This window comes from Bidens hawaiensis, unplaced genomic scaffold, assembly GCF_021521415.1.
Source record: "Bidens hawaiensis isolate Kalapana, Puna unplaced genomic scaffold, B.hawaiensis_p1.1 tig00025022_1, whole genome shotgun sequence".
NCBI classification, from domain to species: Eukaryota; Viridiplantae; Streptophyta; class Magnoliopsida; order Asterales; family Asteraceae; genus Bidens; species Bidens hawaiensis.
The window spans coordinates 112,461-139,634 of record NW_027493983.1 but is presented as its reverse complement, the minus strand read 5'-3'; the positions used below and the strand labels follow the sequence as shown (position 1 = coordinate 139,634).

Below are 27,174 nucleotides of genomic sequence, written 5' to 3'. Positions count from 1 at the left end.
ACCATGCTTAGGAGCCCCATACGTGCTAATCTGTTTGCATTATGTGTTCAAAATTAATTGTTTACAGCTTTCTTAGATAATTATTTAATGATTGTTTACAGTTAGAAATCAAACAAATATTTACTTTTGTGGCACACCCCAGGCCAACAGTCAGGTGGAAAGGGTCACCAAAAGTTTAGTGGAAAGAATCAAGAGTAGGTTGGGCAGACATCGAAACGCCTGGGTGGAAGAGTTACCACACATCTTGTGGGCCCATCGTACCATGCCCAAAACCAGCCATGGGGAAACACCTTTCAGTTTAACGTATGGAACTGAAGCAATGATTTCGGCTGAGATTGGATTGCCGATTGACCAAATGAGGAGGACGGAAGTTGAGAACGAAGAAGACCTCCGTATAAACCTGAATCTAGCCGAGGAAAGAATGGAACTGGCCGCTCGGAAAGAGATAGAATACAAGAAGAAGGTAGAGAAATATTATAATGCTCGGGTCAGAGAGATCAAGTTTCGATTGGGAGATCTGGTCCTCAAGGAAAATGAAGCAAGCAGGCAGGAAGATCAAGGCAAGTTGGGCCCCAAGTGGGAAGGTCCATACCAAATTATTTGGGCTGGAGATAAAGGTTCATACAAACTCGCTTACCCCACGGGGGGAAGGAGGTGCCAAGGACCTGGAATTTCATGCAATTGAGAAAATAATATGCCTAAACCTCTAACTACGGGGAGGCGGTACCGTGAACAAGGAAGGGTTAGTTTTTTGGTAACATCTTGAGAAATTGAGTTACCTCTCCAAGAGGAAAATCGCCTGTTATAAAATGCTCTAAACAGCTTCTTTTTGTTTATCTAATGATGTAACGAGGGTGAATTAATAAAACAAGAAGGATTCAAGTACCTTTTGTTTGTTATGCAAAACATTTTACTCATATACAACTGTACAGTTGGGATATTTAAAAAGCTTTGAGTTACCATACCGCCCTCTCTGAGAGGATAGATAGGACATTCCAAAGGAAAAAAATGTCGCAATTGATTAAAACTCATATTACATCACTTTGCTACAAAAGGCAAAATCACCTATACTTACCCCCTAGCCTCGCTGACGAGAAGGCCCTAAGAGGGGGGGGGGTCATACGCACACCTTTGTGTCACAAAAGGAACACGGAAGGCCTGCCGATAGGCAAAATGGTTAACCAAAAACACGCAAAACTTTCAAACAACCTCCGCGGTTCATACACAACAACAACTACAATACTATAGCAAACCACATGATTAGAGAAAGCAAAGCCCATGAAGGGGCAACACGATTACATAGTCCTTACTGAGTTCACATAAACAACCGATAAAGTACCAAAAACTAACGGTTGGACAAAGTACACAAAACACAATTATTAATGTTCACAAAAGACAGCATAAGATAAATACCCAGCAACCAATGCAGGTTCACGGGTATGGAGACGGTGGATCCACCACCTGGGCCAAGGCTTTTCTACCCTCCACTGATATACCTAGGGTAGTGGGAAGTAGAAGCAAGATGGGTGGAACAACATTATAAGCACAAAACATCGCCTCGGCTTTAGCTTCCGCCGTGTCCGAAAAGGTGGGGATTTCAAGGAAAGGAGTTCCTTTAAGACCATAATCATGACCCGCTTTCAGACCATGTGAAAGTCGGAAGAAAAGACAGCACCGTTCATAGAGTCTCGCGCCTGAAGAACTTCCCGACAAGAGCGATCCCTCTCATAAATCATTTTCAAACCATCGGTTATGATCCGCTCCTTCTCACCTTTCACTTTGTCTAACTCCTAATGAAGTTGGTCAGTCTCCACCCCCAGCTCCTTAATGATTTTGTTCTGTTGTTCCCGGGTAACATGGGTATTCTTGAAAAGCTCCTCATACTTGGCTTGTTCTTGGGCAAGGGAGGCCTCCAGCTGATGTATCTGGACTTGTGAAGGAGAAGATTCCAGCTGCAAGAGTTTAAAAGAGAGGGTCACACAAAAGAAAAAAAAAGAGGGGCATGATAAATAACTTGCCTCAGCTAGCTTTTCTTGAGACGCCTTAAGCGAAGAGCGAAGAACATCCAACTCTTTCAACTGGTCATTAGCAATAGCTAGCTCAGCGGTCAAACGGGAAACATGATCTTTAGAGGATTGCAAACTAGCCTCCAAGCCGGGAAGCTCTAAATTCTTCTCTTCAGCAAAAACAACTTGTCGTCTCATCTCCATGATCTTTTGACTACTTCTTTCCAAAGAGCTTCTCAATTCAACTAGCTCCTCTTGACCATCATGAAAAGAACGGTTCAACTATATCACCGCTTGACGGGTAGCAACCCCTAAAACCAAAGTCCAATACAAGTACATCCCAAATTCACCAATCAAACCGTCAGCCGTCAAGCCTCGAACATGAGCATAGTCAACAGGTGGAACCACCTCAGTTAAGAATTCATGAGCTAATTGTGGAGAATGAACAGAAGCATTCGCCATGATACCCCACCTGGGAATAAAAACACCTGAGGAAGGCGATCCACCTTCAAAAGGAACTGATGATACCTGGGGATGATCTTGAGGTATTTTCGGCTGCTGACCATGGGAATTGGTATCAACATCTTGAGGAGCCACAAACTTAGAAACCACTCCAGTCTCGTTCACTGTGGGAAAGCTCAACTCGGCTTCGACATCAATCACTTCGTGAGAGGTAGCAGGAAAAGAATCCATGGGCATTTTCTGGCTGAGACAAGGTCGTTTAGCATTGTGCAACCGATTTTTCAAAGAAGCAATAAAGATATCGGATGAGGGATCCTTGCGTTTGGCAGGCCTTTGAGCATCAGCATCAGAAGAGAAACCCGGGCACTAGAACCCTGGGACATGGCAGCAAAGGGAGTGGTAGGCTCTGATGCATCACTCTTTTGAATGGGCAGTGTCACAAATTCGGCAGCCTTTAAGGCGCCTTTCTGAAGAAGTTCCTTTAAAATTATCTCTGCATGCAATAAAAATAAGTGGTTAATATCAAAGACATATGGAAACTAGCAAAATAGGGTAAAAGAACCACCAACCTTGGTCATCCACAAATATAGTGGGACGGGTCGACGGGTCCAACCAGATTTTGCTCAATCCGGCCAAATATAACAAGGGTTTAGGATAGGTCGCGGCCTCGGTGGGGTTTTTAATTAAGAGCTGGTACAATTGATGTTGACTGGGAGGTAGAATGGGAACAGGGTCGTGAACCTTAAAAGATGTGGAACGACAACAACGCAGTCCTGGAGCGAAAGAGGAAGAAACGAAGAAAAAACTATCTTTCCAATCGCGAGGATAGAACCCCATTGGCATTTTAGAGTAGCAGGGAAGGTGACCCGCACCCGATCGACGTTCGAATGTAAACCAATCTCCATCTATTTTCAAACGGTAGAACCGCCGGAAAAGAGGAACAGTCGCGGCGCCACCCATCGCCCTACAAGCCACCTCAAAGTGGGTAACCCTTAGAAAACCCAGGGGATCGACTTGGGAAAAACACAACTTGTGGTGTTTTAGCAAAGAGAGTTGAAATTCCGTCAACGGATAACGAACGTTAGCACAATCAAAGTTTCTCGTATACAAGGTTATGAGTCCATCTCAGCGGGCAGCGATATCGCTAAGGTTAGGAAGAGTAGGAGACAAGGAAGGGGGATTTGATATTTTTAACAAAAAGATAACATTCTAGCGTGAGAAACGGTGGAGGCGATAGTGGACAAACCATCACAACTCATGGTGCAAGAATATCAAAGAAAGACCAACATGTTTGTTTGACGGCGAAGAAGGACGGGGGAGGAATACCAAAGGTCGTCGGAAAGATGAAAGGAGAAAAGGTATGTGAAAAAAGGAAATGAGAAGTGAGAGGTGTATAGAAGGTAATTATAACCTTGAAGACTGTGAAAAATATCTACTGCATCCTTTAAATTGCCAGTGGGCCAAAAAATGGGCCTAGGCCCAGAGAGAAAAAGTTAATACTTGGGTTTGGAAGAAAGAAAAGACATAAACGATTGGGCCACTCATAAAAGTGGAAAGCTGAGCGAACGAGTCTATTATCGTCACCATAAATAATAACAATAATCGACCGGGGGACTTGAAGAGGTTACATAGGAAATGGGCCCATAACAACAGCCCAAAGGAGAGGAAAAGCCCAAGCCCAGTGAAGGAAGAGTGGGAAAGCAACATCAGGGGCAGGTCTCGTCAAGACTACATAAAGGTGTTGTGGCCTAGTCCAAGTGGGCGACCCAAGGAAAATGGTCGGCCCAGCTCAGAAGAAGACACGTTGGGTAAAAGAAGGAAAAGGAGAGGCTCGCGGAGAAGACTAGAGACCATGGGGAAATAGTGTGTACTTAGAAATCTCAATATTATATGTTATGTAATTGTCTATTCTATTTCTCCCTGACCTTATAAGGACCTTATAAGAGGGGAGGCTATGTTTGTAAGGAGACACACAACAAACACACAACAAAGATAATATACTTACACTTTCACTTTCATATTCACATTCTTACTCAACTATTGCACCGATCATCCATTCTCAAGTAATCGATCTACCTAAGAATTCATTCCCGGTACCAACACTAGTCATGACAGAAAGAAAAAAAAAAGGACTCCCTTTTGACTTGCAAATCAATTACCTTGAAATCCTTCTTGGAAAACGTGCCACACCAAGAAAAAACAATTTGCAAGGGTTATGAATAGGATTTATAAACCGGAAAAAAGTTCTTCGTCTCAGTGCACTGTGTGTTCAACAAACCTTTGGCTCTGATGTCACTTGTTAGGTATTTAACATAGTCGGTATGCAGCGGAAACACAAACACACACGCACAAACGAAAGCAATAAATAAGACACACGAAATTTTACGTGGTTCGATCAAGGCGACCTACGTCCACGGGCTGCAACTAGGGTATTTTTATTAAGCATGGCACAAAAGATTACAATACATGACTAGGTATATATAGATAACAATTAGGTTTAACAAAGTAGGGACTAAGAAAACTCCAAATGGGCAATCCTCCATAATTATACGGGCCGCCCCCGTTTGTCTTCTAAATGTCAACCAACGAACCCGACCCAAAGGCCTTCACTAATCCTAACATCATCAATGTCACATGGACATGACAAAGCCTGTTGCGCGACGCCATACATTTTTTATGAGGTGCAATTGGTGGCGAGAACCACCCAAATTAACAGCAATGTCAAAGAAAGTGGTGGTTTCAACCCCCTAACAACTAAATGAATTAATTGTGTAAATCAATCAAAAGATTCACCTCACCTCACTTTACCACTTCTTTTTAAATAGTTTAATTAATATTATTTAATGGGATAGTGGCTAGTTATCCACGACGCTTGAACCAATGAGTGATTAGTTGTCCTACGTAGCAGTGATGTGACACGATAAGTTGCACGCATGGCTAAGTTTATCACTTTCAAATTATTTCCATTTCTCAACAAGCTGTGATGATAGAAAATTTTAGTTCCATTTCTTTTTTTAGCCTAACAATGCATGCTATTATATGAAATTCATATTTCGATTTTGTTAGATCTTAAGGCCATGTGTACTGGGCAAAATTGATGGGCGAATTTGGGCGACATTAGGGTGGAACACCGCCCCCTGGGCGAAATTGGGGCGAAATGGGGCGGGGGGGTATTTGTCGACGTTAGAGGAATGATTTAATTATTATATTAATATGTGTGTGTGTGTTATATACATACATATATATATATATATATATATACATACATTATACCCAAAAACAAATTCCTACCATTTTGCTGACTGTGCGTCACATGTCGCAATTCGCCCGACGCATAGCCTAACAAAACTTAATGTTTGACCGGTTCTTTCTACCTTTGTTTTGGCAACTGTATACAAATTAAGGTACACGCAAACTATTTTTGTCATGAAAGTAGAAATAAGTATTCAATTTAGTCATAGAAAGTCAAAGATATTATATGCTAAAATAGACTTTCCAAAATGATAAAATAGTTGCTAGAATTTATGTCGATTTTCAAAGGTTTGTCACTGATATCAGCAGTTGTTTGTGGCTATCTGTGTTTCTTTCTACAACAGGTTAAGTATACTTTTCTAACACTTTTAAACTGACCCTTGACTTTTATCCAGTGTAACTTGACTTTATAGTCAAAGGTGGAAAAATGGAACTTTAATACTGTCATTTGCAGCTTATAAACTGTTTGTTGGAAGTTTTTCAACATTAAAATTTTATATTCTAATCATCCAATGTAAAAATAAAAATAAAAAATAAACTTTTTCTAACAGTAATGATTTTGCTTGATTCATACACATGGTATGGATAGTAGTACAAATCTAATACATTTTTTCATATAGATTATATGTTTATTACTTAACCTTATTTGTATTGTATTATTTAGATCAATCAGTGTATTACACGGGTTCTAAAGCTAGTTAACTAACAAATAATAAATGAGCCAAGCAAGCCCGAACTTGAAAAACAACTTACGAGCCTAGCTCGAGCTTTAGAAAAAGAGCTCGAAACAAGCCAAACCAAGCTTGAGCCAGAGCTCTCATAAGTCAAAACGGACTGAGCTCGGCTAGTTTGCGCGCAAGGACACTTGATGCATCACTGCAAAATCAAAGAAAGAGACAGTCTGCTTCGTTAATATCATGGGATAATCTATGGTATGTCGATTTCAATTTCAAACATCACTTGTGTGTTTACAAAACTTTTATAGTCATGGTCTTGATTATCATGTCCTTAGTCCAGAACAACTTATGTTACACAAGGTTTTAAAATACATTAGATGGTGGAGTGGAGTCTTATTGGGCTTGATTAGATGAAGTAAAGTTGCTGGTTTTGGCCCAAGGCCCATTTGGAGTATGTTGCAGCTGACGGTTTATATTACTGCTGAATATGAGAGTTGTTTTTTATCTAGATATTGTTTCTTTATCTAGATATATGAGAGTTGTTTTTTATCTAGAGAGAATCTCTCTGTATTTCATATCTAGATCTAGGGTTTGTTGTATCATCAATTTCCTTTGTTCTTGAGAGTTGTTAATCTCAGATCATTACAAAGATGATCTGAGTAGTTGGTTTATGATCGGTGATGTAATATCTTCTCTGTTCGATTAAAAAAAGACTTTGTTTCTGGTTCGTGGTTGGTTATTAATAAAATCAAAGTTTAATTTCTGACAATAACACGCCCCGAATGTTAGTTCCATTTGGAAAGGTACATGAACCTTTTCCTTACGGGTATAGAATCACCATCGGGAATGGTCACAGGCAATTCTCGTGATGTTTCGATGTGATGTTTCGATGTCGCCATGAAATAGATCAAAATTATGGGTCATATGTATTTTGCATAATCGAGATCCTAACAACACACTCTCTCTAGTCTCAACTCTATAAATGAAACACCAAACTGCATAAATTTGATTGACTAAAACATTGCATGGAAAAGGCAGAACCAATAAATGCATCAATCTGGTTTTGATTTTAGTGATAAAATGATCTAAGGTTCTCCATTCGTGGGACTCGAACCCACGACCACGTGGTTAAAAGCCGCGCGCTTACTTACAGAAAGATTTCTTTGCGTATGGAAATATAAAACTTAAATTGTTTTAGAATAAGCTAGGTGAGATTCAGTCCATAACAAACTTTAGGAGGTTGCTGGATGGGTATGGCTAAACCGGCTGTATTCTGTGTGTGTGTCAGTTAAACACCCGAATATGGATTTTCACCTGTTTTTAGCCCATCTCTACAGTCTACCACATGTACTATTTGTGAAATATTTTCTATATTAAACTTGAATAGTAAGTGCTTTAATGACATTTATTCGTGTCATATTGTCATAAATAGCGAACATTAAAAACTCGCCGCGGGTTGGTACCGGGTAGAAAGTGTAACAATTATTGGGTAAAGACGATAATGAGCTTTTGTAGCGCTAAATTCATATCATATGTTGTTTGATTAACTAGGAATACCAAAATACACCGTACTTACTAAAGAATATAGGACTTCTGGGTTTCTTGCTGTCACGATTCGATGACATTTGTAGTGCGTCAAACTGTTTTACATTCTCATTTGATCTTATTCGAGGACATAATGTTATTTACTGTTAAAAGAAAATGAATGGAATCTTACCATCATTTTGAAAACCTAGAAAAACAAATTTATAAAAAGTTGTTTAGTCGGTTCTAGTTTAGTAACCAAACATAAACCATCTTTTTGAAATACTAAACTAGAACCGACATGACCTATGTGGTAATATGGTTCGCTTCGATTCTATTTCAGCTGTATCTGCACACCCCCACGTGTCATAAAGCATGCGCATACTCGTATAAATCTCAACTTAACACTTTAATATCATACCAAATTACACCAGGGTACATCTAACCAATAAAACTCCTAAACTGGCAACAATACCTCTATTACACCCATTATTAACATGCATCATGTATATGATATCCATAATCCCCCTTAAGATAATGTGAATATTCACTGAATCACAATTTCTGATAAATAACCCTTCCTGTTAAATCCACCTCTCAAAGACTGCGCCCCACAACATCTGTAACTTATAAAACTTTTGCAACATGCACTTACATGCCTCTTCTTCAAGCCATGATGATGGTGACGGTGGTGATGGTTATGGTTATGATGATGATGATGGTTTTCATGTTTCGTCGTGTCCTCGATCAAGTGACAATGCGGCTTGTTATCGTTGATTGTTTCGTTAACCGAATTCCCCGAACAATGTGACTCCACATCTTTAGTCACATTACAACATTTGGTTTCTTGACATTTGGTCTCTTGTTTTGGTTTACAAGCGGTTTGACACGCATGTTGTGGTTGTACCACATGCTTCACCTCTTGTATCTCCTCCACGTCATCGTCAGCACAACAACCGTGTTTTTGTTTTCCTTCGCTGACATCATGAGTGACGTCAGCGCAACACTCGTCTTTCGTATCTTGTGTGCAGTGATTATCATGACAACAGTCGTCGTTATCATCCGGTTCGGATACATGATTATCATGATCATCGTGATGCGTGCAGCAACTGTCGGTTTCTTCGTTTACTTGTACCAAATGCTTCAACTCTTGTGCATTATCTTCGTGACCATGACCGCAACACCCACCGTGCTTTTGAACCTTCGTACCCGACACGCATTGAGCATGATTATGAGAACCCGAATGCGTTTTCACGGTTCTCAAAGTTACGCCTCGTAACAAAAGCATGCTGTTGAAAATCACTAACAAACATGTCCCGACATCCGCGAGAACTGCGGCCCACACGAGTGGGTGGCCCGCGATAGCTAATGCGATTATGGCAGCTTTCGTGATGATTGCAATAAATATGTTTTCGAATATTTTTCTGCGGGCTTTTCTCGCTAGTTTCACGGCTACCGGGATTTTTCTGATATCGTTTGACATTAAGATTACATGTCCGGTTTCGTTTGCTAGTGCGGATCCAGAAACTCCCATTGAGATCCCAATGTCGGCTGTGGCTAAAGCGGGTGCATCGTTTAGCCCGTCACCGACCATCGCGGTTTTCGATTCTTTTTGAATTTCTTTTATTATTTTTGCCTTGTCTTGTGGTAAAAGGCCTGCATGAATCATATCTAATGCCCCTCCTAACTGCAAAATAAACATGCGAATTAAACAGGTCAGGTCGGGCACGGTGGTTAACGGGTCGAAATATCTAAGGGTTAGTAAAATTACAGTTTAGGTCACTTTGAACCCGGTTTCCTTTTAGCTACTTTTTTATTTACCCGTTCAGACATAAACGGGCCAAAACGCGTTGGTTCATGTTCGTTGATCAGCAACCGCTTGTTGGTACATTTCCAGAAAAATGTTACATAAATACTTAAGTGATTACAAAAGTTATATTTATATTACAATAATAATCTAGTTCTTTTAATAAGTTCATTTATGAATAAACGGGTTGAAATTTTTGTCGAATAACTAACTGACTTTCCTTAGCTCCCGGTAGAGATACTATTTGCCTCAAATAAACCCATTTATAAATAAACAGGTTGAATTTGTATTTATTTTTGTCTATTAACCAACTTTCTTTATCTCTGACGGGTTAAAAGATCTAACCCGTTCGAGATAACATTTAAGTTAAATAAACCCATGTCTATATAAACGGGTTGAAAATTTGTCGAACTAACTGACTTTCCTTATTTCTAACAGGTTAAATTTTATAAATTAACCTGTTAGAGATAATATTTAACTCAAATAAGCCCGTTTAATAATAAACGGGTTGAAATTGCACAACTAATATTGGAAACAAGAATTTTCTATCTATTCACCTGATTTTGTGCATAATCGGCTGCAGCTTCACAATCGCCCGTAAGCATGGCTGTTCGGATCCCCATAGATTTAAGTTCTTCGAGTGCTTCTTTTACTCCAATTCTACATGAATCAGAGAGACTAAATGCCCCAGCAGGTGTGGGCCCCACAAATATGTAACCAGTCGATTTCCCTTTGTTATTTTCACCCCGGTTCATTGGAACTAATAATAGTTCAGTAAACAAGTTAGAAAACATGATGGGAGTAAAAATATGTAATGAGCCGAGCCTAACCCAAGCTCACCTAAGCTCAAGCACGGCTCGTTTAACATGAAGAGCTCATGCTCAACTCGTTTCTAGCTCTATTTTTAAAGCTTGAGCTCGGCTCGAGAGTAGATTTTCAAGCTCGACTGCTCAATCACAGCTCGGTCCTGTCTCGTTTATTATTTACTAAATATTTTATTTTGTGTTCATGTATAATTGTCTTTAGCATAAACACAAATATATAATTGTGTTCATGTATAATTGTCTTTAACATTATATATATATAATTTATTATCTTTAGCATAAAAAATATACAATATAATAGTTATTATGTATACACGTATTTAAAATATTGAATAAAAATTATATATATAACAGGCTCTTTAGGCTCATGAGTCTAGTCGAGCTCAATATCTGAAGCTCAAATTCGATCTAGTTCATGCTTTTGGCAAGCGAATCCTGAGTAATCCATGAGTGGCTCAGCTCGTTTACACCCATGTGAAATGACATCTAAAAATGGTGTTGTGAAATACTTGTAACTATTTTCTATATATATATAGTCCGTTAAATAACGTTAAATAAAAATAATATAAATACGAGGCTCGTTTAGAACTGTGAGTCTAGTTAAACTCGACATGTAAAGCCCAGGATCGAGCTCGTTTTGATAAATGTGCCTGTTAAAGCTCGGCTTGATTCGAGTGGTTGAAATGAGATCTAAAATGATGTTGTGAATAATATTTTACCTTGTGAACATCCTGCTCTAATGGCAATCTTTTGGTTTCCAATATAAATATCTTTCCCGTCTATCTTTCCATAAATTCCTTCCCCAGGAAAATCTTTGAACTCCTCCACGTTGTCGGGTTGCGGTTCGACTGAGTTAGCGCGTGCATAGTCTACAAGTGCTGCAGCCATTGGATGACTAGATTTGCTCTCTAGGCTTGAAACCCTGCAAATAACCCATAAACGAAATTAGGTGTCGGTTTGATACGATCCGTTCGGTTATGTTTATGTTTTTCTTTGTTTTGTTATTTACGTATGCATGATAGAGGACCATTATGGCTTTGTTGGTTATTTGTGGGGTGCCTTTTGTAACTTGAATGTTTGGTTTGGATTTAATTCGGTTTGTGGCTAGTTTCTAATCATTCAGAAATTAAGCTTCCTCGTTTATCTCCTTGTTAGTTTCTTCAACCATATCAAGGGTATCAGAGCCTCTCGATACCTCATCGGAGCTCTGCCGCCGCCGCCATGACAAACACACGTAACAACGAAATCGATAACACCCTTAAGTCTCACGATAAAGCCATCAGTGATATCCAAGCTGCGTTGTCGGCCTTGATGAAACAGCAGGAACAATCATCCAAGCAGCAGGAAGAGATCCTGAAGGCTGTGCGGGACAAGTCGCAATCGTCCGGCAGTTCTTTTGGGTCCTCCGGTCCCGATGCCGATTCCAGGGGTTCCAAACCCTTTCGTATCGGAAAGATCGACTTCCCCAAGTTCTCGGGAGAGGATGTAGAGGGTTGGGTTTACCGTTGCGAGCACTTCTTCGCAATGGACGATACACCCGACGAATCCAAGCTGCGGTGCGCTGCGGTTCACTTGGAGGGAGATGCCCTACAGTGGCACCGGGCCTATATGAAGACCAGAAACGCTACGGTTGCTGAGGTTCCCTGGTCGGAGTACGTTCGTTCCATTTCTGCTCGTTTCTCTGATGCTATGTTCGAAGACCCATTGGAGGAAATGGCCTCGCTACAACAAACGGGTACGTTACAGGAACTGAACACCGCTTTCGATTCGTTGTTGAACAAGTCATTAAGCGAAACCCAAGTCGTTAGTTTGTATATCAAGACCCTCAAGCCGGACATCCGGGGCCGGTAAAAATGTTCAGACCACGTACACTGCATGAAGCGTATGGATTGGCCAAGACACAAGACCTTAATAATGAAACCCTTGAGGAGAAGTTTGCAGGTGGGAAATGGAACGGGGGTAATGCTAAGCCGAACAACACAAAGATTACTCCGCCTACCAATGCAGCTAAACTACCAATTTTACCCACACCCACCCGAACCACTACTGCCACGGCTAAGCCAGGTAACAACCAACGTCGTTTAAGTAGTAAAGAACTGGAACAAAAAAGGGCGAAAGGGGAATGTTTTTGGTGTACGGATAGTTCGTACCGGGTCACAAATGTGCACGGCCGAGGGGCCAAGTTTATGTCATCGAGGTTGACGATGAAGAAGAGGTAGAAACTGAGGTCATCAAAGACGATGAAAAAGAACACCAAATCTCGATCCATGCACTCACTGGAATGTCGTCTTACTCGACTATGAGGGTTCAAGGTTCAATGGGAAATCGTCAGCTGCATATTCTCATCGATTCCGGGTCCACTCACAATTTCATTGACAGTCGGGTTGCCAAGAAACTGCAGTGCGAGGTACGAGACATCACTCCTATTAACGTGGGAGTGGCAGACGGGAAGGAGCTCGAGTGTAAACAGTTTTGCCCCGAGTTTCAATGGGCCATGCAGGGTTATTGGTTCAAAACAGAAGTGTTACTCCTAACGTTGGAAAATTATGATATGATCTTAGGGGTCCAATGGCTCCTGCCGTCACAAGATATCTTGTGGAACTTTCAAAAAATGACCATGTGTTTCGAGTTAGAGGGCAAACAATACGAATTGAAGGGTCTGCAAAATAACAAGGTGGTTGTGTGTTCGCTGGAAAAAATGGATGGGATGTTGAACAAACATGTGAAGGAAGGTAGCTTGCAACTTTTTAGCTTGCAGTTAGCTAATAGGGGAGCCGAGACCTCGTACCAGTCCAAGGTCCTTTGTGACCCTAATGTACCTGCCGAGAGCCTACCGTGGAAACAACTTATACATGAATTCGCTGAAGTGTTCCAAATACCGAAGGGCCTGCCCCCGCCTCGACCGTTTGATCATCGGATCGTACTCCAAGCGGGAACGTCACCAATAAGCCAGCGTCCTTACAGGTACCCACCGGTGGGACGTCATCGAAAAACGACCCAAGAACTGTTGGATGCGGGGGTTATCCAGAATAGCCAAAGCTCTTTCGCAGCCCCAGTGGTATTGGTCAAAAAAAAGATGGCCAATGGCGTATGTGCATGGACTATCGCCGTCTCAATGAGGTAACTGTTAAAGATAAGTTTCCTATTCCATTGATCGAAGAATTATTAGATGAGTTGGGGGGTGCTACACTGTTTTCGAAGCTAGACTTACGTTCCGGATATCATCAGGTGCGCATGGCACCCGAAGACGTGCACAAAACCGCGTTCCGTACCCACGAAGGGCACTACGAATTCCTAGTTATGCCGTTCGGTCTCACGAACGCCCCAGCGACGTTCCAAGCACTTATGAATCACGTGTTTCGTTCCATGTTACGGAAAGGAGTCTTGGTGTTTTTCGATGACATATTGGTCTACAGTCGGAATGAACAACAACACGTGCAACATTTGAAACAAGTTTTATCCATCATGAGGGAAAATAAGTTATTCGCAAAGGAGTCCAAGTGTGTGTTCGGGGGCCGAGCGGTAGAGTATTTGGGCCATATAATATCATGTGAAGGTGTGAAAACGGACCCGATGAAGATTGAGGCAGTCCAACAGTGGCCCGTACCGAAAACACTTAAGCAACTAAGAGGTTTTTTTTTGGCTAGCGGGGTATTACCGACACTTTATACGATCCTTCGGTATGATTGCAAAACATCTCACGAACTTACTCAAGAAGGACGCCTTTAAATGGAGTAGTGATGCCCAAGACGCATTCGAACGCCTTAAATCGGCCCTGTCATCGGCCCCGGTTTTGACTCTACCGGACCCTAAGAAACAATTCGTAATAGAGACAGATGCATCGGCGGGGGGTATTGGGGCGGTTCTCATGCAAGAAAATACCCGGTTTCGTTTTTAAGTCGAGCCCTATCACCCAAACAAGATGCTTTGTCGGTCTACGAAAAGGAGCTGTTAGCAATCATGGTGGCTGTAAAACAATGGCACTATTACCTCATTACCGGGCCTTTCATTATCCGTACCAACCAACGGAGCCTAAAGCATCTTTTGACTCAAAAAGTCACTACACCGCTGCAACATAAATGGTTAGCAAGGTCAATGGGTTATGATTTTTGCATCGAGTATAAACAAGGTCGGGAGAACGTCGCGGCTGATGCCCTATCTCGAGTTCAAGGCGGTACTCTTTTCGAGATGGCCATCTCCCAACTTGAACCATTATTGCTACAAAGAATATTGGAAAGTCAAAGGGGAGATATTGAAGTGCAAAGTGTTGTGCAGAAGCTTAAAAATGGGGAACATGTGCCACGGTTTAAATGGAACGGGAAGTGGTTAACAAAAGAGGACCGGATGGTGATTGGGGCTGACACGAAATTAAGGGAGGAGGTGTACGGCTGTGTCACGAGACGGCCATGGGAGGTCACTCGGGGGTGCGAGCTACAACCCAACGGGTCAAGGGTATGTTCTTTTGGAAGGGGATATCGAAGGTGATTCGCCGGTTGTTACGTGCATGTGATGTGTGCATGAGAGCCAAACACGAAAATGTTGCCTACCCGGGTTTGTTACAGCCGCTACCGATTCCTGACACGATCTTTACGGATATTTCTATGGATTTCATAGGTGGATTACCGAAGGTTAAAGGGAAAGATACAATATTCGTGGTGGTTGACCGACTCACGAAATACAGCCATTTCATGACATTAGGGCATCCGTTCTTGGCTAAAGAAGTGGCTCAAGTATTTCTTGATAACGTATTTAAACTCCACGGGTGTCCTAAGTCAATCGTATCAGACCGTGATCCGATATTTTTGAGTGCTTTTTGGACAGAATTTTTGAACCTACAAGGGATAGAAGCAAACTTGTCCACCGCATACCATCCACAATCGGACGGGCAGACGGAGGTAGTTAATCGTTGCTTGGAGGGTTATTTGAGATGCATGGTAATGGAGAGGCCACACACTTGGGTTAAATGGGTGTCCCTAGCTGAATGGTGGTACAACACCACGTTCCATTCGTCGTTGGAAAAAACTCCTTTTGAGGCTTTGTATGGGTATCGTCCTCCCTTACACATACCATATATTCCTCGTGACACGAATGATAGGGATGTAGACGAGATGATGCAAGATCGAGAGACCGCGATAAGGTTGGTGAAACAGTCCTTACTTTAAGCTCAAAACCGTATGAGGCAGCAAGCGGATAAACATAGATCGGAACGGGTTTTTGAACCGGGTATACTTAAAGTTGCAGCCATACATGCAGAATTCATTAAGAGTCAACAAGCATTCAAAGCTCACTCCCAAGTATTTCGGGCCCTTTATGTTTACAGAGAAGGTGGGGAATGTCGCGTATCGTTTAGACTTACCTGAAGAGGCACAAATTCACCCGGTTTTCCATGTATCATTGTTGAAAGAAGCGGCTGGACCACCAACTAAAATTGTGCCGCTCCCTACCGAAGCTCGGTTTTCCCTTCAACCTCAGGCGGTGCTGGAGCGGAAGTTGGTAAAGCGAAGGAATCGGGCAGAGATGAAGGTTCTTGTTCAGTGGAAAGGGCAAGGAAAGCAAGAGGCTACGTGGGAATTCTTGGATGAGTTAACGCTACGGTTTCCAGATTTTTCATAACTCACTTCTTGAGGTCAAAAAGTGCTAAGGGGGAAGTCTTGATACGATCCGTTCGGTTATGTTTATGTTTTTCTTTGTTTTGTTATTTACGTATGCATGATAGAGGACCAGTATGGCTTTGTTGGTTATTTGTGGGGTGTCTTTTGTAACTTGAATGTTTGGTTTGGATTTAATTCGGTTTGTGGCTAGTTTCCGATCATTTAGAAATTAAGCTTCCTCATTTATCTCCTTGTTAGTTTCTTCAACCATATCACGGTTTTGACCCGTTTACCTACAAAATGGGTCAATACCTTGATTTGGTGATGAAAGTGGATTTAAAAGAAACATGTAAAACAGTTTGAAAGTGGCATGAAGTAGACTGTTAATGCATAAATCCTTATAAATTATTTATAAAACAAGACATTATTATTGAAAGACAGAATTACAAATTTTGTCCTTTAAAAAAAGCCAAATTACGGTTCGTGTCCTTTTTTTAGTTTCCTTGCAGGCGATGTCCTTTAAACATTTTTTTCCTACACGTTATGTCCTTTACGCTAACTGGGTTAGAAAAACTCAGTTAAATACCCTCACATGAGGCGCATATGAGGGCATTTTTGTCTTTTCGTCTGTACTGCAAATTTATAACTTACAAAATCCCAAAACCTACCACCAACCCCAAAACCTGCAAATCCATTATCATCCCAAATTCAAATCAAACCAAAACCTGGCCGTACACCTCGGCCAAACTATCGAACTCGTCGGCGTTATATTCTCCGACGAGATTTGGTTCAAACTCGTAGGAATCGTAACGGCCGATCTGGGTTTCAACGGGATCCACATTACACTCCCCATCCGCCGTCCTCATCGTCTTCCCCGGGATTGAAGGTTGAAATTACACTCCAGGATCCACATTACACTCCGGCGGCGCCGCCTTTATGCCGGTACACGTAACCCTAATCGGGACCTTCTTACTCTTGAACGCTAAAACCGTCCCGTCGCGACGTCCACGCCGTTGGAATCGAACGATACGGTGACCGGATCGTAGGAGAACGGGTCTTCTTGTTAGGGTTTCGAGCGGTGATAGTGAAATTGAATTTGGTGTTGAGTTTTTTGGATGGAGATAAGCTAAATTGTGACACGTGGAGTGACAATACATGGTTGAGGACGGTAGACGTGGTTGAGGACGTTGCGGCGGCGATGAGTAGTAGGATAATGACAGTGAAGGTGATCCAGAGACAGCATGAGCAGCAGATGGAACGATTGCGGCGGGGTTGAGGACGGTAGACGGGACGAGAGTGGTTGTAGAGTTGGGCTTTGGTGGCCGGAATGATGGTGGTTACTGGAGGTTGAACGGTGATGTGAAGGTGGGTTTGGTGGTGGTGGATGGCTTCTGGAAGAAAGATAGTCTTATACAAAATTTTTGCAGGTGTAGACGAAAAGACCAATATGCCCTCACATGCGTCTCATGTGAGGGTATTTAACTGAGTTTTTCTAACCCAGTTAGCGTAAAGGACATAACGTGTAGGAAAAAAATGTTTAAAGGACACCGCCTGCAAGGAAACTAAAAAAAGGACACGAACCGTAATTTGGCTTTTTTTAAAGGACAAAATTTGTAATTGGGCCTTATTGAAATGATACTAACTGAGTAACTAACTTCTAGAAATCATAGTTAACATAATATAATTTTGAAAAAACAACCGTACAGAAAGTTACACTGCATACCTCAAACATGTTAAGACCGAAACCTAATCGAACCCAATGTGAAAACCAAAAACCGATTTTTTGTTTTTCGGTACAGTTTAAGCCCTAAACCAACCCATGCATACCTCTAATAAACATATAACAAGTTTATGAATAATTTACCAATATAGCAATTTGTGATTGTCAACGAGCGGATGGAAGCTAGAAACCGAGAACTCTCCTTTAGTGATAGTGCCCGTTTTGTCAAAACAAATAAACTTAACCTTAGAAAGTGTCTCTAGGTATTCAGCCCCTTTAACTAGAAGTCCTGATGTAGCGGCTTTTGACAATGCACAAAATGCTGCCACGGGTGTAGACAAAATTAGCGCGCATGGACACGCGCTTACCAAAACCACCAATGCCAAGTGGAACCATTTTTGAACATCATGAACTCGTAAAGCAGCCGGTACGCCAGCTAAGCATATGGCTACTCTACACACAGCTGCAAAACTCAAGTGACATCAGCATTATTAGCTGCTTTATATTAGAAATATATTTAAAATAATATAATAATATTAATATTGAAATAATATAGTTTTCATAATGTTATTTGCCACAGTAAGAAGATTAAAAACTTTGAACAAGAAGCATTTCTGGTCGAGAGGACTGTAAACGAGCCGAGCCAAGCCCAGACTCGTTTAAGATACTAGAACTCGAGCTTGAGCTTGCTTGTTTCGAGCTCTAGTTCTAAAGCTCGAGCTTGGCCGTGAGTAGTTTTTCGGGTCGTTTATTTTTTATTAATTAACTTATATGTTATCTATAAGTATTTCATATATCTACTTTAATTATAACTTTTATATATAACATTGCTCATAGTTAGTTTCATCATAATTTTATAAATGTAATAGTAATGATAACTACATAAAAATGGATTATTGGATTTAAATAATCCCACCTTTAATGGATTGGCCAGTAATAATCCCACCTCCGGTGTTTCCCGCTGGCAGTCCCACCTTTTCAAGGTTTTTGTGTTTTATGATCCCCCGTTAAAAATAATTAACGGGGTTAAGTTTTTGCTGATGTGGCTAGTGACTTGGCATTTTCATTATCCTACATGGCTTTTACCTTTTTTTTTCCTAACTGAACCCTAATTATTTTTAAAAACCGTAAATACTTGTTAACTCATCCTCTTCAACAACATCAGCCGCAGGAGCAAACCCACGAATCAAATCCCATCTCGAACCCAAATCATCCACCTGCGGACGAGCTAGCACCGGAGGCGGCCGTACTCCCTTAATCCCACTCTTCCCCTCATCCAAAACCCTGCTGACGTCAATCAAAGACTCAATAATATTCTCCGGCGTAGCAGACTCCTCATCCAAAACCCTAATTTTCTCCGGCGTAACAGATTTACGGGCTTCCCACTCGGCCACCGGAATTGCAAAGTCTTCAGGCCCTGAGAGACCTAACGACCGGCAAATAGACTCCACCTCGCCGTCGGCGCCTTCAATCCGGTGACTCATTTGATCGGGGAACGAATGGGTTCGGTGAGCTGATAGTGACGACGAAGAGAATGACGATGACGTGGAGGTTGATTGATTAACAAATTCTCCTTGGGATTTTGACGATTGTGTTCTTCAAATTAGGGTTCAGTTAGGAAATGAATGGGGTTGATTGATTAAGCATCGTGGGTTCAGTATTCATCAAGTATTTACGATTTTTAAAAATAAGAGAAAGGCTGAGGATTCCACGTATGTAGATAATGAAAAATGCCAAGTCAATAGCCACATCAGTAAAAACTTAACCCCGTTAATTATTTTTAACGGGGGATCATAAAACAAAAAACCTTGAAAAGGTGGCACTGCCAGCGGGGAAATACCGGAGGTGGGATTATTATTGGCCAATTCATTAAAGGTGGGATTATTTAAATCCAATAATCCTATAAATATATATTAGATATACTAAAGAAAAATTATATAAAAATAGGCTCATTTAGGCTTGCGAGCAGCTAGAGCCTAAGTTCTTTATTAAAAAAACTCATTTTAGGTTGCAGCTCGTATAAGCTCGGCTCGATTCGAGCATTTAGCGAACTGATTTCAAGTAATATTTATTTTTTACATTAAAATGTTATATATATGTTATATATATATATATAAAGAAATTAAACCTTACCGGGGGTGTAATAGTTGGCGATTTTGTCAACATATCGCTGAGTTTTTGATTTACTATTTTGAGCTTCTTCAACGAGTTTTGCCATCTTTGCCACCACACAAGCATCAGCTAGAGCAGAAGTTTTCACACTAATATAACCTGAAAAAAAAACATTGTGTCAAACTTTGACTTATTATGTCAAATGACAATTGAAGATTAAAATGTACCATTTAAGTTGACCGTGCCGGCCCAAACAATGGAATCCACTTGTTTGGACACGGGAAACGATTCACCGGTTAACGCCTTCTCGTCAACTTCGCAGTTTCCTTCAACGACTACCCCGTCAATGGGGATCATGGTCCCAGCTTTCACCGCAAGTCGGGTGTTGACCATAACATCCTTAGTGTTGACTTCTTCGCCAGTGTCAGCGAGCACAGCCTTTTGAGGGGCTATGCTCATTAACGATGACATCACCGCGGTTGCCTTGTGGCTGGCCCTCGTCTCAAGCCATTCTGAGATGGTCAGCAGAAACACAATCGTCCCCGCTTCCCAGTAGTCCTTAAGAATTATGGACCCAGCAACTGCAAAACATTTTTAGACTTCTTTAAAACAGACCATGTTGACCAGAACTAGTTTCGACCCGTCACATGATCCGACCTGACGTTAGGGTTGACGTCTTTGACACGGAAAAAAAATATGGGTCTTGTTTGACTTTAGTATAAACATTAACAATTTTTGAATTGTTATATCAATATTATAACTGTTATCATTTATTATAGTCAGATTGTGTACCTGCTATGATCATGAGAACATTGATGTCGATTCGAAGGTTACGTAGTGAAGCAACAGCTTTCAAAATCAGCGGTACAATCCCGACAGCGACAGCTCCAAGAGCCACCCATTTAAATGGCGAATAAACATATTGCAAAAATGACAGCAAAAGCAAGACGCCACACAGTATGGCATAAGGGCTCGGCCACTTGTTTCGGTAGCTTTGATCGCCTTTCATCCTCACATTTGCTTCTAATCTCGCCTGGTTTAGCTCCTTAACTGATTGTTTAAAAAATAAAATTAAAATTAATAATACTAGTATTTGATGCATATATGAATTAAGAAAAACATGTCACTAAAAGTTGTATCTAAATTGAAGAAAAAAAAACTTAAAAAGTAAACAAGCATAAATAACTAAGCCTGTCAGTTGTCACCACTAATTTAAGATTCAGTTAGGAACAAAATTAACACATTTGTTTTTCATATTTATGAGGGCATTTTCGTCTTTTCACAGCTAATTAACGAGAATAAGCTAGAGTGTTGATACCAAACTTTAGGCCCCCGCCCATTTGATTGTCAGTCCCACATTTGTGTTTATCAACTCACGAATAAATATATAAATATATACACACACATACTATTTTTGGGGATTAATTGATTTTATATGAGTTTAAACGGTTTGAATTCGTAGGTTAGAAGCCAAACACGACACTGAGATTCATGAATCTGAACACAACATGGTATTCACGGGTTGACACGAACACGGCATTTTTAACTCGATTTTAAATAAATCATCTTAGTACTCTAAAACTACAACCTTATAGCAAAAAAAAACAAAAATAAAACGCATGCTAAACAATTACTGTGTAAATTGTGAAAGTTAATATCAATTTCTCTTATAGTGTTAAAATTGTTGGCAATTTTGAATGATCTTCCTTGAAGTGCAAGGCATGGCACAAGTTATATATATGGATCCTAATACTTCCTAATACATGTTGGTTTAGGCTGTTAGGTTTATTTACCTGTTGTTTAGGAATCCTAGTTAGACTCAAACGTGTTTAGGTTTGGTCCATATAAACTGTGTAGGGTTTCATTATTGTAATTGAGTTTTGAGTGAGTTTCTCAATAAAGATGTTTGGGTGTTTAGCCAAATACGTGTTCCATTCATCAATACCTGGTACCAGGGGCGAAGCTATGTAGGGACCAGGGGTGGGCCCGGCCACTGCCGTTTTCACCGTTAGCATGGTAAATTTTGCGATTTTTCTCGAAATTTTTTATAGGTATTAAGCGCGGTCACCCCTGATGTATTTTTCCAAAATACTACCGGTCACTACTGATTTTTTTTAAATATAATACCCCATCGTTTGGTTATTTTTATCTAAAACCTCGCAATATTTATAAACAAAAGTTACAAAATAGTAGTCGAATAGTAAAAGATTTGGTTTTATAAATATTATAGGCCTTTGCAATTCTTCTTCTAGGTATTCACCCTTAGGGATGAGATCGGTACCATACCGGTGCCGGTACCGATACCAAATATTCGGTTCGATACCGGTATTGAAGGTAAAATTTGAGATATATACCGGTACCAAAACTCAAAACTTTGGTATCTATTCGGCACCGACGGTACGAAATCTGTACCGATTTCGGTACCGGTACCCGGTATCAATACCGAATCTGCTTATCACTACTCACCTTTCCTCTCGCATAATCATGAATATTTTAGGTCTTTGTTGGTTAAAAAATTATTTATTTTTTTATTGTAAGAACAATTGTTTGAATAAATGAAGAAAATTAGATATATGAATGTCATATTGTTTGATCCGAGCCGACCCGAATCACCGACACGAACCGAATCGTCGACCCGAAAATTTTTAAGTCCGTGACTTCGGTCACCCCCGTGACTAAACCCAAGCTTCGCCACTGCTGGTACCAATTCTCTTTAAAAACTTTGGCATAAAGTAGCCAATTGTTTTAAGTTATAACATAAAAAACAATGAAAAAGAACTAAAAATAAAAAAAGTTAAACGGGCCAACTTATGAACTCATCAGTTCTTTCCAAACCGAACCCGTTTAAACTAGACCTATTGCTTTGAGTTTCGTTTTGTGTTTTTGTTCATCATGAGTTTCGTTTGGTGTTTTTGTTCATCATGAATTCGTGTAGAAAAATAAATTTAAATTAAAAAAAAAACACATTTTCTTTGATAGTGAAACTGGTTGATCCTCTGTATCAAGTAACCAAGGTTGAAAAGTTATATTTGTCATCTTAGAATGTGTAAACGTCAATAATAAAATAATTATCAATTTGTTTTTTAGTAATCGTCGCCGTACAATTGTATTACAGTTTTAGTAAACACACAAAATCAGGTTAATTTTATATACACAAAAATAAGGTCAACTAAACATGACATGTAATGAAAGGTGCACAATTAAATAATTAATTACTACTTAACTCAGATTATAGTGTTCGGTTCAGCCGGTTTTGATGCTAATTTTAGGCCAAATTAGTATTCACAATTTAGAAAAAAAAAAGACAAACCGAACCGGCCTTGGTTGGGTCGGCCAAACCCGTGGCTTTTCACGGTTCATTTTAGATAGTTTTAGACAAAAAAAAAATCAAAAGTATTATTTAGTAATAAATTTTTAAAAATAAGTACTGATGTCAATATAAATAACTTTCTATTAAAAGAAATTATAATAAATGTCAAAACGATCGGTTGCAAACCATCCTAACTGACTGATTGGCTTTGGCGGCCCCAATTCGCTTCGGTTTTGACGGTTTAGTTGGTTTAAACGGCTTATGAAAATTCTTAATAAATAAAAGTGTTAAAAACAATTCTTCATTTTTTAAACTAATTTTATAAAAGTAAAGATTTATATATATATATATATATATATAGATATAGATAAGTATAAATAATTGTTTATAAATAAATGAACCAAGAAACGTTACGTTTCTTCCAACAACTTCATTTTCCATGGAAAAAGTAAAACAACCACAAACATGAATATATAATTTTATTTTGTTCGGAAACCTCATTTAAATTTAATATTATTTAGGCTTAAAATACTACCACAATGAATATTTATAGAAGGAAAGAAGGTTTTATCATCAGTTACGAAAACTAACCAAACTTTAAAACATTAATTATTATTGTTTTAAAAAGAAACAAAACATTGGCAGACCATGCCTCCGGGTTTCACTCTTTTCGGAAACCTGTATCTTTATTTTATTATAACAAAATTATATTTTTTTTAACGACCAACTAAGTAATGTCGGGTACTCTGTACGCGGCCCCTACTAAAGGTAGCCCGATTCAGCCACTAGTCCGGACGGACGGAGCCCTTAGCGTCCACCTATTGAGGGATTCACCGGATAAAACCCGACCCCCACGCCCGCCAAACGGCACGACAGCGAAGAGCCGGTGAAACCGGGTGAGATTAGGACTCAAACCCTGGCAAGCCAGGGTCATCCCTTATATCTCTCATATAAATTGGTGGTAGTGAGAGGTTTGAACCCCATACCTCTCACTAGTAAAGTGACTGCTCTACCATTAAGGTAGAACCAATTTATATAACAAAATTATATAATTTAATTTTATGTAATTTTATTACCTTTTTCCTTCTTTTTATTTACTTTATTGCTTCTTTATTTAATTTTACCTTTTTAGCTTATAATCTTTTATTTCACTTTTTAGACAACTTTTTACAATCTTTATCTTTATTTTTAGAAAAAAAATTTACAAGGAGTTATAAACAGATCGTTATATAATAGCGTCATAAGAATTTAAATACATATATTAGATAATTATATCAAACAATATTATATTATTGTAGTAGATCCTTAAAAATAAAGATTTTAAAGGAAAATGATATCATACATATAATAAGTTAGCATGTTAAAATATTATGGGACCAGATGACTAAAATCAAGGCAGGTCAGGAATTTTATGAGTCAAACTCTAATATGGTTCACAATTCGACTTATAATTCGGCTTTTAGGACGGTTTCAATGGCTTAGCTCACGGTTTAACTCATAAAATTTTGTATGCTTTTTTTAAAGCTGAACCACTAACACAATCAATCATAAATTTCAGTGGATTCCATTCATTTAACAGTTCATAATATAAATATAAAATAACAATATAACCACTGTGCAACTACAAGATACTTTATCTTTACGTGATATCCCAGCCATTCACGCTTTTTTCATTTGGTCGGTCATAACTCACATCTTCCCACCGAATAAAAGTTAAGATACATCAATTTTATGCAATTATTATTCATATATGATTTTATTATATTAATTAATATATTAAATGGGGTGTGTTTATATAAACCGAAAAAACCAAACCAAAACAAAACCGACGTTATCGTATGTAACAAAATCGAAAAAAAAAAAACGAACCGAATTTTTCAAGCTCAAATAAAAAAACTGAAAAAAAAACCCAAAGTTTCATTTTAAAAATCCAAACACCAAACTTTTGTTTTGGCCTAGAACCGACCCAAACCGGACTATGCACGTCCCCTTAATATTAATTCTCTATATTAATCCAGTTTCGAAACAGATTCATACACAAAAGAATATTAAAAAAGAAAGTACAACTATACCGATTTGAGATTGAGATATGACACCAACATCGTGAACAACAATAACAGTTCTGGTCGGGACGACAACGGAGACATGATGAACACCTTCTAGAGGTTTGAGGATCTTTTCAATCAATGGCACCTCGGAGGAACAACATAATCCGAGTACATCGAAATAGGATTTCTCCAAGTCCTTTGAGGAATCTGGTTTCATGTTTTTTTTTTCTGAATTTGGTTTGATGAAGAAAGTGAAATTAGAAGAAGGGAGTAATTATAATAAGTGCGGTGGGAGTAGATGGTGTGTATTTAAATAACATCATGTGTGGAATTCATAATAATAAGGAAAATTGGTTTTAAATACTCCCAATTATAATGTGTTGGCAAATAACGAGCCTAACTTTACATTTGGCCGGTGATAGTCCCAACTAATTACCTATTTGTTTTTAACAGTCCGCGACTAACGGATTCATAACTCCGTTAGTATTATGTTGGGTTGGCATCCAGCTGTTAAAAACCATCTGACGTGGAACGATTACGTGGCTGTGATCTCTTTATAAACATCAGGTGACGTAGTTGACCAAAATCATAACTCTAAAATACCCAATTAAGCAAACTGAAGAACCCTAAAACACCAAAATGATGGAATTGAGCTCCCAATCGTCTTCTTCATCTCGTTGGAAGAAAACCCCTAAAAGGTTCTGCGACTAACGAATGACTAAAATTCAGGTCAATTTTAGTTCTAGGTTTCCAATGGTGGGTTTTTTCATTAGAAGTCTAGAAACGGGCTCCAATTTGAATCCATAATTCGTGTTAGTTGATTACAGATTGCAATTAAAATCTTAGGGCTTTTATTTGGTTGATAAAAATGAGTTGAATGATATATTTATTACCTCGAATGGTGTTCGAATTGATATCCCGAAGAGCCTTGCCGGAATTCAAACAACCAATCGGAAAAACGATTTTGGATTTTTTGGATTCAAACTACCCATTGGTGGTGGTGGTGATTCGTTTATTCGCCGGAAAAACGTGGGTGCGGGTAGGTATATGCAGTGGGAGGGAGGAGCCAGAAAAACGTGATGTAGTGGTGATTTGTTTTCCAGCGATTGTTGCAGGTGATGGCGATGGTGGTGCCTGCTAATGGCGATGGTGGTGGCTGCTAGAGAATTAAACAGGGAGGAGGAAGACAAGTAGACAACACATGTATACATATATATATATATATATATATATATGTATATATTACTTATTATGTATTATATATTACTTTGATTGTCACATAAGCTGCCACATATGCAATATTTGACAACCAGGTGTGCCAACTCAGCAACCGACTAACGGAGTTAGTCATCGTTAGTCGAGGACCGTTAAAAACAAACAGGTCTTTAATTGGGACCGCCACCCGCCAAGTGCAAAGTTGGACCCGTTATTTGTCAACACATGATAGTTGGGAGTATTTAAAACCAATTTTCCTAATATTATTATTATTATTATTATTCTGTTTTATAAATACTTAGGATGCGAGCATGATCAAAAAAATATTTATTAATAAATATGTGATTTTAGACTATGAGTTGTTGGTGGAGTAGTAAATGAGAGATTTGATGTTTGAGGTGATATACGTATGATTTCTACTCACAACATTTAGTTTAGCGGTACCAGGGTGATGATGGGAAAATAGGAGTGTAGGTGATGTTCGCTCGTTGGATTCTTGAACATGACGAGATTTATCTTATCGCAATGTCGTGTCTTCGGGCGAGTGTTCACGTGCGCTGGTCTTTGGTGAGGGTTTTCCATGGATCGAACTGCGAGTATATCCCAATATGATGAATTTAGCCAGT

General features: G+C 39.5%; 2 protein-coding genes across 2 annotated transcripts; one reads left to right on the top strand and one right to left on the bottom strand.

Annotated features, from left to right (window-relative positions):
- Positions 1 to 262: 262 nt before the first annotated feature.
- Positions 263 to 685, top strand: LOC143570730 (uncharacterized). Its single transcript, XM_077056306.1, has one exon. It carries the CDS (start codon positions 263 to 265, stop codon positions 683 to 685), a length of 423 nt encoding a protein of 140 aa, XP_076912421.1.
- Positions 686 to 8,298: 7,613 nt separating this feature from the next.
- Positions 8,299 to 25,602, bottom strand: LOC143570739 (putative inactive cadmium/zinc-transporting ATPase HMA3). The gene is made up of 8 exons (XM_077056313.1): positions 25,358 to 25,602; positions 20,768 to 21,025; positions 20,203 to 20,556; positions 19,997 to 20,134; positions 18,008 to 18,326; positions 11,272 to 11,474; positions 10,286 to 10,488; positions 8,299 to 9,608 (listed from the first exon to the last, which is right to left on the bottom strand). The coding sequence occupies exons 1-8, from the start codon at positions 25,548 to 25,550 to the stop codon at positions 8,469 to 8,471; spliced, it is 2,808 nt and encodes a 935-aa protein (XP_076912428.1). The 5' UTR covers positions 25,551 to 25,602; the 3' UTR covers positions 8,299 to 8,468.
- Between the last annotated feature and the right edge of the window lie 1,572 nt (positions 25,603 to 27,174).